The 20,361-nt window shown below is 39.8% G+C and overlaps 1 protein-coding gene across 1 annotated transcript in view; it reads right to left on the reverse strand.

Moving 5' to 3' along the window:
- Positions 1 to 2,373: 2,373 nt before the first annotated feature.
- Positions 2,374 to 20,361, reverse strand: part of LOC129102433 (A disintegrin and metalloproteinase with thrombospondin motifs 7) — a 62,659-nt gene continuing 44,671 nt past the window's right edge. The window contains exons 19-25 of the mRNA XM_054612582.1: positions 19,170 to 19,905; positions 18,118 to 18,884; positions 17,532 to 17,684; positions 16,699 to 16,872; positions 15,769 to 15,915; positions 14,851 to 15,013; positions 2,374 to 2,690 (exon numbers count right to left, since the gene is read on the reverse strand). Of these exons, the coding sequence (XP_054468557.1) occupies positions 2,539 to 2,690; positions 14,851 to 15,013; positions 15,769 to 15,915; positions 16,699 to 16,872; positions 17,532 to 17,684; positions 18,118 to 18,884; positions 19,170 to 19,905 (2,292 nt within the window). The 3' untranslated portion in view covers positions 2,374 to 2,538. The remainder of the gene's footprint in view (positions 2,691 to 14,850; positions 15,014 to 15,768; positions 15,916 to 16,698; positions 16,873 to 17,531; positions 17,685 to 18,117; positions 18,885 to 19,169; positions 19,906 to 20,361) is intronic.

Consider the following 20,361-nt stretch of genomic DNA (forward strand, 5'->3'; position numbering starts at 1 on the left):
GTTGCTTGTGTGTAAAAAATTGAGAAAAGCAAGTATGTTAGTTAATACTTTGCAACATATGATTTTGGATTGTTTTCAACTAATGCCTTATACATAAAGAGGCACGTTAACGTTCCACTCTACCAGCTAAGAAATGTTTGTGTAAAGCTGCAGCACTCATTGAACAACTTTACTCCATCATATCAGGTTACAGTATTTTACAAAAGCACATTTATTTTCTTCCCCACTCATTTTTCTCCTTCAAGTAATACTTTACCCACAAGGTGACCATGTGTATATCAATGTCGCCTGTTACCTTGAATGCTTGAGGCAAACGTTTTTCCTGTATGCCGGAAAAAAGGGGCAGTCATTTATATAAATATTGTAATTTTGTGGGTGAAGTATTCCTCTAAAGAACTGTTTTTTGTTCAATGTGGGAAAAATCTTTCCTTCAGATTTTTCATTTTTGACACTAGACGATAAACAGCAGAAAGAAATACCGGAGGACATGATGGCAGCAGCTGCCTGAGCTGCACCGCATTGAATAAGACTGCTTTTCAATTCCTGCTGAAAAGACTGTGAATTGCAGCCTACATATGTACGTGTCAGTGTTAACAACCGTCTGTGAATGAAGGAACGAGCGGAAAGGCTGGCAGAGTGAAGTGTCAGGGAGAGTTCAGCTGCTAAACACAAAAAGCACAGTTAAAGTAAAAAAACATTATATATAAAGCTAATTCCTTAATACACCACACTAAACCTAACGTGATATGACACAAATCTAGTGAGTCCCTCAATTTTGAATCATTTCACAATCACTTCAAAAAACATGAACTCTGAAATGCTGAATTTGACTCACAATTCAATCAAGTGGTAAATACAAACACCGTAAAATGATCCAATATTCAAGAAGATAAGGCACTGGGCCTGCCGATACCTGACATGAAGTGTTTGGAGCCCGTGTGGCCCTTTAGCACCAAGTATTTCCTGCAGCTCCACTTTTCACATTTACATTTTTACTTTGTGACTTAAAAAAAAAAATAGTGTGGTGAAGCCAAAGTGTGACAATACATTTTTTATAACCTTCTGCAGACATTCAACATACCAACTGACCGTTTCCTAAATCCCTCCGCCGAATAAGTATTTGTCCAATAATAGCTTAGCAACCGTAACTAGGCACAGCAGGCCTGTCAAGCCTCTGGATCTCTCCACATGTTGGAGTGATCTGTATAGAGTGCTGAATGAATAAGTCCTAAAATACTTCAGATTTTGTTTTCGGAATGGGATATTGCTTCGGTGCCCAAATAAGGTCTGTGGTTTTCACATTTCGTTTGACATAAGATACATCAGTAAATAGCCCGCTTGGGAATTTTTAAGGCTTTTATGCGTCTTAATAAAGGATGTTGCTGACAAGTGGCTTAATGAGACTAAAGAGGTTGACGCAGCTGTTGGTTAACAAGCAGGTGGCGACGTGAAGTCATACGACGGTTGGTTCTTTTCTTATTCTTTACGTTACATTAACATGGTGATTGCATTTATGCTTCAAAACACATAAAAGTGGTGTTCATTTGGGAAGATTATCTTGCTGAACAAAACATATGAGTATCATAAACTCAATAATCCAATGTAACAATCACCGGGCCTTTTGTCAAGGAAACCAGAATGATATGCTGAAAAATTTGTTTAGGTTTTTGTCTTTTTATCCTTTTCCAAACCAAAAACAAAAGTGTAAGGAATTTAAACAGTGCATTTAGCTGCTCTAATGTAAGCTGCAAACCTTAGCATGTCTGGCTAAAAGGTGTTTTCTGATTTAGTACTGTCCTTGACCTTTGACCACCAATATTTAGTCAGTTCATCCGTGAGACCAAGTAGACATTTGTGCCTAACTTTGAAAAAAAGTTGTCAGAGGCAGACAGACGGAAAGCTGTTACATTTTTTTTTGTTCATCATACGCATTATTCTAGAGTTTCCGTACTCAACACTGCAGAACAAGCAAACGGTCAATTATATATAAATGTCACATGAAGCATTTATGCACCACTTATTTTTTGCTTCATAACAATTGTACCACATTATACATGAAAAAAACACATTGCAAAATTAATAGGCCTACCTTTAATCTGTTCAGTTTGTGCTGCTGTCATTAAAATGAAAGCATTGTACCAACCATGAGGGTTAATGATACATGTGTATCTTTTCTCGTCTAGTGACTGCTGAGGCTTATCTACATGTGTAATAATGCATTAGTAAGCTGGCTACATCTGTTACAAAGATAAATGAAATGAAATTCTGGTCAAACTGCATCATATAAAAAGTGCAAAGAAATATTTACATTCTCATTATTTTGCAAATAGAGGATACTGCTTTATTATTTTTCCAATTAATGTCAGAGCTGTTTAATAAAACCACCAGAACAAACATGCAGAGCTTTGGAGTGGGACTAATTCAGAATTAGTCTGTAGTGGTGAAGAAATCAGTTAAAGGGCTCAGATTGTTGACTTGAAATGGTGCTTTTAAATGTCACCAGTGTTCCTGTTGATGAGCGGTTACTTTTGTTGCAGCTCAGCGGCGAGACGTGCTGCTGCTGCTGGAGCGGAAACGCTGGCTGCAGGTTTTGCAGCACTGTCCTCGCACGTTGGGCAAGTGGCAACGGCCGAGCCAGCGGAGAGTCTGACAGAAACGAAAGGTTAGCCGGTCGCGAAGGCAAACTGCTCCTGTGTGGGTGACACAGAGAGAGAGAGAGAGAGAGAGAGAGAGAGAGAGAGAGAGAGAGAGAGAGAGAGAGAGAGAGAGAGAGAGAGAGAGAGAGAGAGAGAGAGGTTACATATAGACTTGGTTCTGTGTTATCATTACACAAGGAATCAAGTAGGTGTGAGTGATCCCACATATTCTGGTTCATGGATCATCTTTACAGGCTTGCTTGGAATTTCTTTCTGATCACCTTGTAGATGCTGAAAAATGAACAAACACGCCTGGAAGAATAAGTATCGCTGTTTTTTTATATTCTGTTGTTTTGTGCATTCTTTTGAAATGACTGACAACACAACGAGTAGACAACCTGACACCTTCAAACAGCACACTGATCATAGAGGGGAAAACTAAACAAAAGAACAAATCAGCCAACACAGTGAAAATTGGACTGGATTTCCTCTCTAGTGCTGCACCATGTAGTTTGACCATGATTCAGAATCAATACAGAAAAACTGTTTTTCATGCTTGTTGTTGCCATTGTTTGTTGCTTATGAAGTTATTGAAGTCGGCTATCCGCCATTGTGATCGTAGGACTCCCATATTATAATAATAAGCAAAAGGCTAACGCTAGGTCAACAGCAGACGTCTGCAATTAAATATAAATCATGCAATCACAACGTTAAAATCAGTTTACGTCACTTTCCACTTAAACTGATGGATAGCCTACTTCAGTAACGTCATAATCCACAAATGGCCACAAGCGTTGCACAGTCCCAGCCTGCATGTGTCGTCAAATTGATGCTTTTCGTGTGACGTCAAATTGGTGAAGATGTTTTTTCATCTGCTTGTGTTGCATGCATGTTATTTGTTTGCAGTGCATTGAGCTCTCAGGGCCACCGTATTCAATAGTTTTGAGCTTTTTTTTTTGTCTTTTCAGTAAGGATGCTGTACCGGTTCCAATACTGACCCTATTAAGAGGACTATTGGCCAGACATGACTGACCCACGTTTAATACAATTTATTTTTCAGTGTCATTATTGATCGTTTCCGCTATCAGTTACATTAGTTCAGTCACTTAAAGCATCACAGCTTCCCTGTGTAACATTTCGCTTGCCTAAAAAAGTTACCAATACATTCTATGCAGTGAGGTATACAGGTTTTAATGGCGCAAAGAGAAGCGGTGCCATCGGACTGTTACTTAGCATCGGCAGATGCCCTGAGTCCAGGTATTGCATCACGAGAGACAAAGTCTAATTGGTGCATTCCTACTTTGCCGCACAGAATTCTGTGTAACTGTCCCTCCACTGCAGCTCAATAAATCCCCTCTTTTTGTTTCCCCGGAAGATACGTTTTTTGGTTTGTCTAACTCATATTAGCTTTATTCTTATGAACATCAAAATAAATGTTTGCACATAACAAGGAATTTGGAGTTTGTCCCCCCATTGCTTACATTGTAATTGCATTACGATGGGATGTCTCGGTATCCAGAATAGACCCAAAAGTGAAAGAGATGTTTTCAGTAGACTTGAGAAATGTGAAATCTTTTAAAATGCAATTAGCACAAAATCCTAACCCTGGGTACGAGTGTCCTTGCAGAGCATGGTCGGCATACATAACTTATGAAGTTCCTGTCCTGTTCTGTTCTGCAGTTTTCAAGCCCACAGGCAGCAGACACTCTTCTCTTGCAGAAGTGGACCTCCCTATTTTTCTATTCCACACTAATAGTTAACACGATTTGCATGTGAAACCAATTACCAAAAAAGAGCTTGCAGCGTCTAATCCAATATAGTTTGTAAGGGTTGTTGCCAGTTTGTCCCACAATTGTACATCGAATGGACAATAAAACAGGACAACTCATCAAAACGTTCAATTGGAGGGCAACCAATTATGAATACAAAAAAAGAGGATTTGTACATTTGTGTTCCCAGGTTTGTATCCGTCAACCAGAGCACACATTCTGACTATCTTCTCTCTGGTCTTTTAAATTGCAGCTTTTGCAGCAGAAGCATGTAGTCCAGACAAAGATTTGAGCGTGGGCTGTTATTGAACCGCCACGCTATATCATCACGCTCACCGTTTAAGGGCCTGACGTTGTTTTTGTATTTAGCTCCTTTTTTTCTCATTTAGGAGCAGCTAAGAAGTCCTTCAGGGATTAAGTAAGCTTTACCACCTGTCCTTCAAGATCCAACAAACATTTCTCTGGAGTAACTCCCAAAGCAAAAAAAAAAAAAAAGCAAAAAGAAACCAACAACCCACATGTTCCTGCTGGAATCTCGGCTGATGGCCTTAACAGACAACTTAAGTAGGCCTATTATAGGTCAGCTTTAAACCTCCTGCAAATTGCAATGCTATGCTCCTTTCAACGCCTCAACGCCAATGACAGTTAAACATTTTATGAGCGAAACATTTCCTCTTGCAAAGTTGTCTGAGACCTGAAAACCCTCAGCTAAAAGTCCTTCAAATCAAATTCAATCTTTGCTAATCGCATTATTCACAGTCTGCATGTGAAGGGTGACATTATGATTATCAGATTAGATCATTTAAATGCTTTTGTATGTAAATCAGGAGTCCCAAAGCTGTGGGTGACTGCAGGCAGCAGATGGTGGAGGAGTTATGTAAACGGGAACAAAAGACAAACGGAGGAAGATTTCAAGACGGCAAGCAAAAAAAGAAACCCGTCTTTTCAAGGCGACTTTTGTAATCTGATCGTGCCAGGACACATCTGTCAAGTATGTGCACTGCAAGATGGGATCTTGCTCGCATTGGGATCCGATCAGCCGGATGACATGCTGAGGTGTCTTGGCTCGCTTTGAGTTTGGAGCTCAGTGAGGGGTGGACAGCATGTGGGCACGATCCGGACAATTCATCAAATGTAGGAATCCTATCATCTCCCCCCCACACGGGAGTTCCTGTTCCGAGGAAAGCAAAGGGCTGGATTACCGCTGAGACCCGCTGTCTGAGTCGCATTACCGATGAGACAAATTACTGAATATGAAAACCCAACAATTCCTGTTTTTTTATTGCTTCAAGAAAAAAGCTTTTAAACAACAAAATAACAGGGGCCTTTATTGTGAGAGCTTTGTTAGCGGCTATTCTTCAATAAAGCAAGTCTTCTTACATTGCAGGGAGGAACATCAAGCAGCAAAAACGTTTATTGTAATTAACAGGAAAAGAAATGTGTTTATCAACCGTTTGCAGGTTGCAAGAGTGGACACAGATAATGTATGCGGACAAAGCGGAGTTCCCATTTGGTGCATCCGATCACAAAAGTAACAAATGTAACCTCGTCCTTGGAGACCAATATCCATTCTATGTAGAGCATTATCTAGTATGAAACAAGAAAACATCCATATCAAACAAAGAAAGGGAGGAAAATGAATAAAGAGGATTTGAGAAAAACTCTCATAAAGTCCCTAATGCAAACTTATGGATAAAGTTGCAGTGGAAAACAGTTAAAATATTCTTGGATGAGGGAAGAGATGAAGATGTGCTTGTTGGGTTGTGTGTCTGAATATAGGAGTGAGTGAAAGTGGAGGTGAAGGTGGTGTGCAAACTGGGATTAGATCCTATACATCTGTTGCACCTCAACACTTTCTCACTTTTACAATTATTATTTCCTTTAAAACATCAAAAGTACTGATAAAACAAGACTGACAGTATGAGTGACCTGAGGATTTTTCCGTGTCTAGAAAATCTTCAACACAACAGTCTTGTTATAGTTCCTTTGAAAATCGCATTCAACAGTTCTTTTCACACGACAATTACCAACAAAAAGCCACATGCAGTCATTTTAACAGCCATGTTTCAAGCTGCAATGATGCAATTACAGAGAGCCGCAGTTGAGCACCTGAACCAGCACAGAAGGTTCGTATGCAGTGGCAATAAAGTGCTCAATCGATTTAATAACATTTCACAGATGTCTTGGTAAATATCACAAAATATGTATGTGACGAGCACATGAATCACAATCATTTGTCCAATATCATTTTGTACAAATTGACAATGTGACCTGTGGGTCAGAGGGTCATCAAAATCATCATGCATCAATCATCATGGTTTTTTACACAATAATGATAAAAATCAAACCACACTATCTTTTCAAATATCAATGTGTTGGGCAAATGTAAACGTGTAGTGTCATGGTCGCACTAAGAGCAAAGTCAGGGTATCCACAAAACAATTAGAAATCATATTAGTGGGATAATAAACGTCCATACCACATTTAATGATAATGCATCCAATCATTTAAATCCAATAATATTTCATTTTTGACCAAAGAGTTGTACTGAGGGACTGAGTTAAACCTTAAAAAGGTTCGACTTCTGTGAAGCCCCTGAATTGCCATGTCCAGCAACAAGCTTGCACCCATCAGTACGCCATCCTTCGACATTTTATTTTAGCAGGATAATCCCATTAAGTGTGAAAATCTCTTTTACGAATTAAAAAATAATAGATTTAAAACAAGTAACATTAGAAATTTCACATACAAAATGCAAAGAAACAGACTTAAAACAAACAGCAACTAATTAATTAGCAGTGTTGTTCAGTAACATTCAAAACATTCAGTGTTCAAATAGTCCTGTTTTCATAAATAATTATATATAAAACAATCTAGTTTAAAATGTCTCTGTAGCTCACACCACAAGGAGGGTGCATAGCATATATGCAGCTTATGGGAGTCAGTAGAGAACTTTAAATAAGGAAGCAGTTTGAATAAAAAATGGTCTTATAAAGTAAAATGTACCAGTGTTCCATTCCAGGGTTATATAAGACACACAAACCAACATCTTCAAACAAACTGCAATGCTCAGTTTGGAAACCCAAATCAGAGACAAATACAAACGCAGCATGGTATACTCCTGAATCTACACATGGAGCTGCTGAACCCACTGCTGTATTGAAGCAATTCTTGCAGAATTTCCAATGCAGTCCACATCAGAAAGACTCCATGACATCAATGGGATACAAAGGCCACAGCTGCCCTTCAATACACAGCATTTCCTGTCTTCCACACTCCCCCATTTGCAATCTTTGACCCACTCAACAACATGCCCCATATAGAGCGGTAACAAGAAGAGGCAATGGGACTTCCGCAGTATTATGCTTTTCTTTCATGATTACAGAATACAGAAGGTTTGTTTGGGATAAACCTGTTCATGATCATCTTCAGCCCCTCATCCTATGCATCGTCAGTGATTGTGGATTTGCATTTGTTTTCACCAAAAAGCATAAAGCAAAAGGTTATGGTCCAAAGATGATAGAGGGTTAATTATAGCACCATAAAATAACAATCCAGGGAACAAATGAGCTGAATAAGGGAGAGAGTGAAGGGCTTTTGAATGACCTACAGTAGCCAACATGTAGAATGGAAATAACACATCCGACCAGAATGAAACGCTGCATGAGTACAAAAGATATAATCTCCATATGAGCAGTGTATATAATCAGGCATGACCTTTATGTCGTTACCTTCCATTATAGGGAACAAAGAAGGTTACCATGAACGGTCACTGCACAACAACAGTATTGATGCTGAACTCCTAATCAAAAAAAACATTCTGCAATTTACTAATAAATATTAATATGTGTGTTTATATTACTAAAACAGCCAAAAACTGAAACAAATTGTGAACACAGTATTTTCTAATTGTCACATTTGAAGTTGATATGTTGAATTTCTTAGCAAAACGTTGCTTATTTACACATTCAACAGTTATGAAAGAACATTATCATTCATTTTGAGTCATGTTTGTGTCCACCTGGTCAAAGAAAGTCCAATATTCATTCTACTTTTAGCTCCGTTTTTGGTCTCCACCAACTCCTGAGGGAAATATCTGTCTCTTTATAGGCCAAATCATTCTGATGCATAGTGGGTTTTTAGAGCTTTTTCAATAAATACAATGCTATAAGAGAGCGTAGGCCAGAATCAAATATAGCTGCTTTAAAGTCAGGCTTTCAGTCTCTAATGTCCAGTGAAATAAATTGGAAAAGTTGCTGCTCTATCACTACAGCATCTGTTAAGTCTAATGCTTTGTTCAGTTCACTGGACAGATGCTGGATAAGAGCTTAGCCTTTTGCTCTCACCTCCAAAAATCCTATCTGGGTGAGTGGTGTACCATTACAGAAACACATCTGATGCTTCAGAGGAGCATGTTGGCTGCTTATCTGCAGATGGAAAGATGGTGAACCTACCTAAACTCCCTTTCCTTACTTTTGATCGTTTTCATTATTATATCACTATTACAAACATTGTTGGCAAATTGTTAGGTTTTTGATACCAATAATATACACCATCCATCCATCCATCCATTTTCCGTAACCTGCTTATCCAGTTAAGGGTCGCAGGGGTGCTGGAGCCGATCTCAGCTGTCAATGGGCGAAGGCAGGGTTCACCCTGGACAGGTCGCCAGTCTGTCGCAGGGCTGACATATAGAGACAGACAACCATTCACACTCACATTCACACCTACGGGCAATTTAGAGTCTTCAATGCACCTAAGCTGCATGTCTTTGGACTGTGGGAGGAAGCCGGAGAACCCGGAGAGAACCCACGCTGACACGGGGAGAACATGCAAACTCCACACAGAAGGTTGTCCAGCCCGGGAATTGAACCCCGGCCCCTCTTGCTGTGAGGCGACAGTGCTAACCACTACACCACCGTGCAGCTTAATATACACCAAATATACTTAAATTATGCTGCTTTTCTAGGCGAAATAAACATTAAATACCTCCCTAGCATTATATTCTCTGGAGCCCGGGAGAGAAAGAATAAATAAATTGCACAAGATGTAACTCAGAAGTCAATATAGTGTTTTGGACATATATGGACATGTATTTTTTTGCTGTTTTTTTTAAACATTTTTAAAGAGATTTTTTATATGGATTCTGACACCGAGCCTCAATGATGGAGGATTCACCTCTTTATTTTTTTTCAACTGCACACAAAAACACACAATGTAGCTCATTAGCTCGCAGAGAGACCTCCAGCTCGTATACCATTTGACCTTCTTCCATTCTCCCTTCTGCTTTTCCCCCGGCATCTCAGGTCACTACACTGAACGCAGATCATAAACTGTATGTTGGATAATACTCAGAGGGAGCGATACATTATAGATCACTTATCCCACAATGTTGCCATACAGTACATAACAACAAATAGCCTCTTTTTAAAAGAGAAGGAAAATCGTAAATGTATGAATAATGCAACACATCCTCAGTGTTGTGCAGAAGGCAGAGCTGTAAAGTTTGTTCCACAGCTAGTGGAACAAACTTTACAACTAAAAGGGCTCTGGAGGTTTTCCCTTTCCTGTCCAAGTTTTTTTTTTTTTTTTTATGGAACAAAAAATAAATGTTATGATGAGAAAAGTTTCTTGTAAAATCTGAATAATTTGGTATTTTGTAATAACATGGAAAATGTTCTCTTAATAGCGAGAAACTGAGCAGATTTTTTTTATTTGTTGCCATGATGGGAGCAGTACGCTGTTAAAAAAAAAAAGGCTTATTAATATAACTCATTATTCTCCTAAAAATTGGATGCTTTTTCTCTCAATTTAGCTGAAATTAGGGGTTACGCTATCAAAAGAGAAACACCAAATATGATTTAATATTTTTCAAGTCTAGACAAAGAGCACATAATAAAATAATAAAACAGGAGTTTTTGACATTTTGTGTGTAAAATGAAAAGGAGGATGATGAATGGATTAAAAAGTTTGTTTCCTGGGAAAAGCACATCACAGTTGGCCGAATGTATTTGCTAGTGTCAAAACCAAAGAGATGACTCCAGTGATGTGTATTTCATAAAGAATCTTATATGGATTAGCAAACTCTCCTCGTTTATTCAGACTACTTCAGAGAGCAGGTGGTTAACTCAAACGAACTGTCCGACCTCGCCAAAATAAAACGTTCTTTCAAAAAAAATCTCTTGAGAGGTCAGAGCTCAGCACCAGGGAGTTCAGTGCCCCGCGGCAGTTGAGGTTTAATGGGGACGTATGGGACGTTGAGGACTGAAGAGAACATTATTGACACATCTCAATGGAGAAAATGGCTCATTATGTCTTCTTTTCCCCTAATATATATCTCATGCTCCAGAAGCACGTGTACAGTCCCTGTGGAGGTTGGACTCACGTCGACATCTCATTCTCCTCCTATTGCTAAGAAAGCCAACCTCGGCTTCCTAGTGGGATATTAATGACCTGCAGCCCAGAACACACAAAACACGGCTCACACAGCTGCACACCAGGTCTTACATACGTCTCGTGTCAAAGCACTGGTTTCACACTAAACTGATGAACGTCACAGCTTCTGTGTGCGGCTTTCAGTGCATGTTTGAAGGGAGGCTATTATCTTACAGGCTCTGACAAAAGCATGGAGGAACGACAAAGGCGATTTTTATTCTGGGCCATCGATGCAGCTGGTATTTTGTGTTTGTCAATATATCACAGCGGGTACAGTATACCGACACCTTTTATAATTGTCAGATCGCCTTCCTTGTGATCTCTAAAATGCCTTTTTAAATGAAAAGGTACTGATATACAGTTTGATTCATGACATTTATTGATAAAAAATTAAGAAAACTACAAGTGTAGCTGAGATGACACCTACATATAGACTTTATGTGATGGATGAAATGACCTTCCGCTGCATCACTTTACATTTCCATCATGTCTCTCCTTCATTAATGATGTTTCTGATCTGCGTCCAATTACAGTTGTGATCGCTCTTGGTTCAATGCAGCATCAGTATGGCCATAAATTCATTTAGACCTGATGTGGAGGGATACTTAAAAAGATTCTCCAGGAATGCTATCAGAAAAAAACCAGACTCAAAACTCATTTGAATGCATGCCAAAGCCATTTATTTAATTGGCAGATGGCTTGACCGAAATGAGGCTCAAACCAAGCCAAGTCTTGGAGATTGGGCTGCAATTTTGAATTATTTTCATTATTGATGAATCCACTAAATCGTTTGGTGTATAAAATGTCCATCCCAGTTTCCTAAAGTCCAAGGTGATGTCTTTAAATGTCTTATTTTTTTCAGTCCAAAACCCAAAGATATTCAGTTTAATATGAAATAAAACATGAAAGCAGGAAAATATCCATATTTGAGAGTCTGAAAACAGCATTAACATTACTTTACGATTAATAGATTAACAAAATAGTTGGTGATTCTTTTCATTATCGATTAGGTGACTTATCGTTGCAGCTCTACTTTGACGGGGTAAAAGGCACCTCCTTTTTTTGTTTTTAGAAATAAAGGATCGACAGAGAGAGAAAGATAACATTAGGTGAGCAGGTACTCTTGGAAGAGAAACACAATGCAAGGTCAGATCGAAATGTTGTATAATTCTTCACTTATGGCAGTAATGAAACCTGAGGAAGGGTGGGTCACCTTGCAGTAAACTCAAGAGTCACACAATCATAAAACTACAGGGCACCTTTAAAACTTCTGTTAGAGCAGGTGTCACCCTTGTTAATGTTAGAAGTGATACATTTTAATGCCACCTACGCTGAGCAACACTGAGCAACATTGTTCTTATACTACTGAAAACCCTGACGAGGGTATTAGTCAATCTCACATTCTCTGAAATTCATTTTGATGTAAGGGCGATTTCATTTTATGATTCTGATGCTCGGTATTGTTTATCCAAATTCAGCCTTTTGGATTCAGTCTGTCGGTTTTATTTGTCTTCTTAACGAATTGGATTTGGTTTTTCACATGTGAAAACATGAATTTACCCAGGCCTTCCTTGGCAACAGGGAGGAAAAGAGATTTTTTACAACTGTCTGACTGGAGAAAAACACAGACTCAAATTATTAACCGAGATGGAGGATCACACACAGCGCTTACATGGCCAGCTATTATCATACTATTAAAATATTTGCTTTTATTCCTCTTTGCCTTCAAAATTCAGACTCTATCAAGCTGCCCTCAGAGGCTCACTGGCTTTCATATATCTGATATGAAATAGAAATACCATTAAACTGCTGAGGTTTGCATCAGAAGGTTGAAAGTAAAAAGTTGTAAAAGACATTTGTTAAATTACAGACGGCAAAAATTTTAAGAAGGAGCTGCAAAAGTGATCAATATTCTTTTTGATTTTGTCATATTTTTGTATTTATTTTACAAGGGTGATGAAGTTATATAAGCTTCATGTCCCAATCTACAAAAAGAGTCACATGTTTAACAGTAAGCCGTGAGGACCATTTACTGTAGGCTTACAAACTAAACAAAAGGCTATAAGCAGCTTTCTTGTCTGCAGACAACATGCGCCTTCAAGTAAAGTTGGCTGGAGCAAAAAAATACAACTCTTGTGCAGAAATGTTAGTCTTTTCTAGTCATCATCTTCAAAGACACATAAAAGGCAAAGATACAACTCTGGTCCACTGAAGGTATGAATGATGTGTTTCAAGCAAAGGAAGACTTGCAGCAGATAATTGTCTGGTTGTGAAAAGCTGCTTTGAATACAAATGTCTTTTATCTAAGATGGTACTTCTTATTTTATTTTTTTACACTCTCTGGTTAACAAAGAAGACTTTTGAGGCTGCTCTAGTCAGCCTTTCCACTGGTCTTGTCATGTGGCATCATTAGAGGAAGAGCTGGTGGATTCCCAGTTACATCAATGCTGCTGGTGATGTACAGAGAAGCACACTGCTGCATATCGTCAAAAAAGCTGGTGCCATCAGCTGTTAAATATTGGATACCACTGAGATAAATATCTTATAGACATAGAACATTTACTTCCCCTTTGTGACAAGAACGTTTTGATGATAAAATCAGTCAGAAGCTGAGGCTGTAATGTGGATTTGCCTGGCTGTATTTTGTACATTCAGTGTGTTTCTTAAGTTAATTTTGTCTTCTCAAGAATCACCATCATTATTCATGTTGGAGGTCTTGGTATTTGCTCTAGCTTGACATTTCACTCAATATCTTCAATGGACTGCATACATAGTCAGTGAACAGAAATCAGCAGATATTTTACCCATAGCTCATTACTTTAATGTCAAACCTAATCTTCAGTGTAAATTGCATATTCAGATGCCTGATACTCAAAATCCTTCAGGAATCGCTTGTCACTCTGGTGGTCCCCCCTCCCTGGTTCTCCGGCTTAATACTGATGACTCAATACGCAATATACAAGATTTCATGGATGCAAGCCAAAGCAACTCACAAGACTTTGTGCCCAAATGCTTTGCACACTCAACAACAAGGCTATTATCTTTAACAATAAGGCCACTCAATCAACTACACAACCAGGCAAAAACTATGCGCTGCAACAGAATCCACACACTCCCCTCTTACTCTCCAACCTGACACACACACACACACACACACACACACACACACACACACACACACACACACACACACACACACACACACACACACACACACACACACACACACACACACACACACACACACACACACACACACACACACACACACAGTATCTAACTGTTGACCTCATTCACAGCAGCTCTATCACAATTCAGTCACAGAGTCCTAATTTTAACGGAGTGTAACCATGATGTTGAAGCAGAAAAAAAATCTATCTGAACCACAGAGCATTTGCATTGTGGTCCATTTGCAACAGCGCCACCCATGGAAGAAGGCCTTTCCAGAAACAACCGGGTGTTATAGAAGGAAACGCCACAACAAAATGTTTCTGTATTCATATTTGTGAATAAATGTTTGCAATTCAAACATGCAAATACATCAAATGCAATTTGAATTATCAATACTTCTGGACAAAGTAAGATTTAAAAGACGTTTTTTGTGAGTTTTGCAAGTGACACATCATTTTTAAGAGCTTTTTTTTTAAGATGTTGATGGTGAGGCTTTCAGGGAGTTTCAAGTGTCAATCAAGGGGTCTCTAACTCCTCAGCACACAGTATTTTGCACACCAATAAATTCCCTTTTCCCATATTGCAGTCAAAGTCATGTCAGTGGGTTCTATGGATCTAACAAGAGGAAATTCAAACAATGATCTCAGACTATTTAATGTGGTTCAGTAATAATAAAGAAGTAAATGAAAGATCTTCACAGTACGAGGTATAAGGGTTCAATACAATCTATCAAGTTCAAAGCACATAAGTTTTTTGGGCAGCCCGTAAAAAACCCCCACAGACAGTTGATTCCCAAGCACGTATGCTTTTTACCGTGTTCATCCTGTTGATTTACTCACCAGAGGCGGCCTTCTCGCACTCCTGCAGGTTACACTTCTGGGTGCTCTCAGGGTGGAGCTCATGGTCACATTGAGCTTGATCCACCTCTTCGTCTGTCTCAGCCTTTGTGTTCACACATTTGATGAGTCGATGCTGAACTCCGCCACCGCAGGAAGCCGAACACTGCAGAGAAAGTTTAGCAAAATGTTGAAAATGTCAAAAATCTGATTTATGTCAGGATTTCCCTCGTTTTAGATTGCCAAAATGTCTTTTGAAATCTTGAAACTTATCGGCTATCAGCCTGAAGGCTTTTTTGAAAATTGGCCGTGTTAGAGACTTATTAGGCTACATAGTGTCAGCCAAATCCAGCAACAATGAATATTTAGACATATTTGGACATATTTCAAGACAGTTTGATAGCAATTGCTTTTGTAAGCATCACGCCGTGCTTGTGTTTGAATGTGTTCATTGATTATCGATGGTAATCATAGCATTAATATGAGGCTGTGGGCATGTTTGTTGATTGCCTGTGTGCAGAGTAATGACTTTCAGACTCTAGAGGGGCTGTTTTGCCACTGATGATATAATTTAAGGATTACAAATACTAAAAGACCCGTCTTTGTTGACTGAAATCATGTCCAACAGACAGAGGGAGGAACGGAAATTTTGGATACTGGTCATAATTCCCATCATGTTTCACGCATGAAACATCTGCATGCAGCTGTTTGACTGGGCATAAACCGCATGGATCAGGAGTGATAATGTGGATTTTGGAAGAAATAATTACAACTCACAGTTAAGTAATATATTATCATTTTTGTGACACATGGTAAGAATACTAAAAGATAAGTAGGATTTTTAATACCAAATGTGTGTGTGTGTTTGTGTGTGTGTGTGTGTGTGTGTGTGTGTGTGTGTGTGTTTGTGTGTGTGTGTACCTGTCCCCATGATCCTGTTAGCCACTGAGCACACGGATGGCTATTACATGATTGGATGTTGCTGGGCTGGAGGTCCTCGTCGCATCGATCTTCCTCTGGACAAGTGACCATACACTGCTGCTCTCCTCCCCCACACACCTCAGAGCACTGAACAACACACACACACACACACACACACACACACACACACACACACACACACACACACACACACACACACACACACACACACACACACACACACACACACACACACACACACACACACACACACAATGAAAGACATTATTCAATCTTTGCATTTGGTAGCCTACAGCCTTGACTGAGTTGATTGCTGAGCATGGAGGAATCAGTATGCATAAAGATGTTTCTGAGGGTGTTATTAAAGGATCATAGGATCATCATATTTATCTTACCATTGCACTGAAAATTGTGTATACTTTACATCACTGCCAATGACAGTTTAGAATGGATTTTCTGAACTTCCACAACATTAAAATCAAGATGCAGAGACTTGGCGCTTGTTTGAAATACATAATCCATCAATTTAAAAGTATTTTTTGTTCCATAATTATTGCGTGGTTGAAAGTCCACTCTGAAATGAATGGAAATAGCTTCCAGAAAGATAGGAAGAAATGCATTCAAAGATCTAACAAAACACCTTCTACAGTAAGGTATGCTTTGAAAGATGAGTGTAGTACTATAAAGAAAATGAACTGTGGTTAAATCCTTTAAGAGCATGTTATGTCATTGGTGCTTTTGATACAGTGTTGAAATGTTCTGACTTTTATTTAATACTCTTGTCACAATTTAATTAGAAAAATCCCAAGGCATTCTCTGAGTGGAATTATGCCTTTCTAGCAGAAAACCAAAGAATACAACACTGCATTTTTCCTTAATGACTCACATTAGTCGCTTTAAATTACTCACCTGTCCCCAGGAGGAGGTGTACCAGTCGAGACATGGCTGAAGGTTACAGGTCGTTTGGGTGTGTGGCCTTGAGGACATGGCCCGGCAGTGGAAAGGTCGTAGGGGCCTTTGATTCCGCAGGTCAAAACAGTGGACCTCTCGTGATTTAATGCCACCTTCACAATTCTTGGAGCACTGGGAGAAGACATGGCAGGATTGTTATTCAGAGCTGCTGGAGCTTGTAATTATTAGTGTGTTGTAGTGGTAGTAGTAGTAGTAGTAGTAGTAGTAGGTCGTCTGAGGCAACTGGTTTTGATTGGTTTCATCAATCATCCAAAAAGCTTCACCAATCTGAACTCAGCTGAAGTGATGGATGGATGCCTTCAAGACCAAACATCAGGTACTGTTTTGGGCCCATTATTCTCAAAATGATCAGTATTATTTGAGTCCACAGCCATGCAAGTACCTCTGTGAGGCAGCACATACTGCAAAGTATTACTTTGAGTTAAGTTTACATCAATGATAATTTACAACCTTCACAATCTTAGTTTAGCTTGCATGCTAAAATTTGCTCACTAGCACGAAACCCAAGTTTTTGACAGCGTGAAATATTTATCTGATGATGGCGCTAGAGGAAAAGCAAAAGGATCATCAAAGTTATTACATAATTATTATAACATTGTTCCTGCTTAAATTTGTATTTGTATTTATTTATTAGTTTTTTGTCTTGTCTTTGCTACTGTTAGTAGTTAGTAATTAGTAGATAGCGTAAAGTATGTCTTGTATTATAACCACGTTGTTTAAAGAGAATAAAGAAGAAAAAAAAGTTCATACATTTATAAGTGTGGTCTCACCTTACTCCAGTCCTCTACTTTCCATGTGGAGCAGGGCCGAAGGTAACATCTCTGGGCTGGCGCAGGCCTCTTGGCAGGATCGCAGTCAGAGTCAGAGCCAGTACTGCAAGCCAAAGTCCTCCAGATGGCACCCAGACCACAGCTGGTGGAGCACTACAAAAAAAATGTAGTAACAAATGAGGACACTACAGGGTTGGATGCACAAACAGCTCCAGCATGCACAAGAGACCTCACAGATAACAATGCTAGTCATGTGAAATTCAGAGATGTTTTTGGCTTTAAGCACTCTCCTTATTTTCCCTTACAATCAAATAAATGCAAAGTCTCTAAATTGTATGTACAGCATCACAGGGGTGTACAGAAGCAACCTTTTTTTCAAATGTGCCATAAAAATTCATTACATAAATTGACATAAGCTTCAGGTCAAACGGACTCTCCAAAGAATAAAAATGTGCGCAGGGACCAAAACTAGACGCTGTGTCTGCATAATAAAAGCAGACGGAGACAAAAATAATGGGACACAGCTGTGCTTTATCCCACGGTGTAAGTGGAACACCAGTACGTGTGGATAAAAATGCACACTCACAGCGCTCCAGTTGCCGGTGACCCAGTAGGAAGCAGTAGCGACTTGTGTGGAGGCTGAAGTTGGGGCAGATGTCGGCACTGGAGGAGGCCAAAGAAGAGGTGGATGGGTTGGGATAATGGGCTCAGCAGTTGTTGGTGCTTCCATGTGTTGTACTGGTGTAGTGACATGCTGAGGAGTGGGCACCCCATTTGTCGGAAGCCGGTATGAGGGGCTCTGATCAGTGCTGCCGCTGTTCCTCACCATCGGGGGAACCACTATTTCGTTGTAGTCAAAATCAGCCGAATCCGACGATGGCGCTTGAGATGCGGAATACGTTCCAGTTCTTTCAGTGAAGGTGGGTTGTGTCGGTATCTGTTTCCATGTAGCTGGCAGGAAATCAGCTGTAGAAGGCTGAGTGAATCCCTCAAGGATTGTGGGAGATATGGTTTCTGTTCCAGTTGACTGCGTGGAGTCACTAGAGGCCTCTCGGTTACCTGAGACCGGAAGATCGGGAACTGGGGGAGGAGTGGAGGCCTCCGAGGCAGGAAGTGAGGTTGTACTGAGGTCAAGGTCTGTATCCCATGAATTAACATCGCTAGTGGCATAAACTCTATCAAAATGAGTCTGATCCAAGTACAGATCCTCCAATGTGAACGTGGTTGTTGATTGACTGGTTGTTTGAGGTATTTCTGAAGCACTTTGGTCCAGCTGGACTTCAGTTTGAACCTGAATTATAGTTGTTGGCGTGGGAGAGCCATCAGGTTCTGGACTCTCTACATCTACCTGGTCTGCAGGGATATCCGGACCTAGTGTAAAGTTCTCACCGTAGCTGTAATCATCATGTTCCTCTGTCTCCTGATCACTCACGGATGTGGCGTTGATATTGGTTATGTGTGCGGGGGAGGAAGCAGCATGTTTCGGAGTCACAGTGACATCCTCAGAGAAAATGTCATAGTTATTTTCAGCCTCCTGTCCATATTGCTCCCATTTCACATCATGTGTAGGCTCTTCCGTTGTGGAAACCAGACTATGTGTTGTGCTAATGTTTTCAGGCCAGGACACATCCTCCTCACGTGTCTCTTCAAGTGTTTGTGAAGGAGATGTAGACAACAGCGGTGAGCGAGTGGTGGACACAGGAAGAAGATAATCCTCAGACAGAAGGTCATTCAAATTTTCAAAATTCGTTTGCATTGACTCCTTTGTTGCTGCATCTCCATTATCCTTTGTATTACCCAGATTTGTGTTCTGTACCTCGTCAGTTTTCAAAGTGTAGGCGGTGGCGTTTGGAGATGTAAAAATGTCTGAAGGAGCTCTTGTGGTTTCACTTTCTTCCACTCTGCGGGTCGGCTTGGATCCGTGACTGTCCCCCGAATCCTTCCCCTCGCTGTCAAAGTCATCCGACAAGTCTTCATGGAAGTTGATAAAATTGTAGTCGTAGTAAAAATCATCAACTTGAACACTGTTTTCCGGAGAGTGATCGATATTTTCAAGGTTATTGTGATAGTGAAAATCTCCCTCGACAACGATGTCGAGGTGATTATTACTATTTCTTGGCTGGGCTCTGGTGGTGCTGTGTTTGGGAGGGGGTTTGACTTGAGGTATGGAGTTGATTTCATTCAGCACTTCTTTGCTCGACCAGCCACTTCCAGACCAGTCGACGCCTCCAAAATTATCCACCACTAGTGGACAGTCCTGGACGTTGCAGGTAGTAAAAGCAAGAGGCTTCTTCTGAGGGTCACAGTCAACACCGGTGTTTCTAGAGCAGGTGATATTACGGCGACGTACGCCGCTTCCACAAGTCAGCGAACACTGTGAAGGAGAAAATAAACAACATCAGATCATGATTAGGCCAAGCTTAAAAAAATAAAGCTTTTAAAATGTTCTTTAAAATTGAGGGTATAACTACAATATAATATAAAGTACAATATAATATAAAGTACAATATAATATAAAGTACAATACAAAAATAGCTAAATCGGATTCTTGTAGCTCCTTGGCCATACATCCTAACAGCTGAGACGGAACCAGGACTGAAACAAACATATTAGCATGTTCTCACTGCTAATTAGCACCAAACACAAAAAGCTGTCAATACACACGCTTCAGTTTGAGGACACATCTATAAAGTTCATAAATCTTTTTCCAAAACATTTCTGAAAAGTTTCTTAAAAAATTAAATTGGCTTCAACAAAAAAAATAATTCAAAGGACATGACCTCTGTCTAGTTACTCCGGTCACGATCTTAAACAATATATTATGCTGGCT

Source organism: Anoplopoma fimbria, chromosome 2 (assembly GCF_027596085.1).
Source record: "Anoplopoma fimbria isolate UVic2021 breed Golden Eagle Sablefish chromosome 2, Afim_UVic_2022, whole genome shotgun sequence".
Classification (NCBI taxonomy): Eukaryota; Metazoa; Chordata; class Actinopteri; order Perciformes; family Anoplopomatidae; genus Anoplopoma; species Anoplopoma fimbria.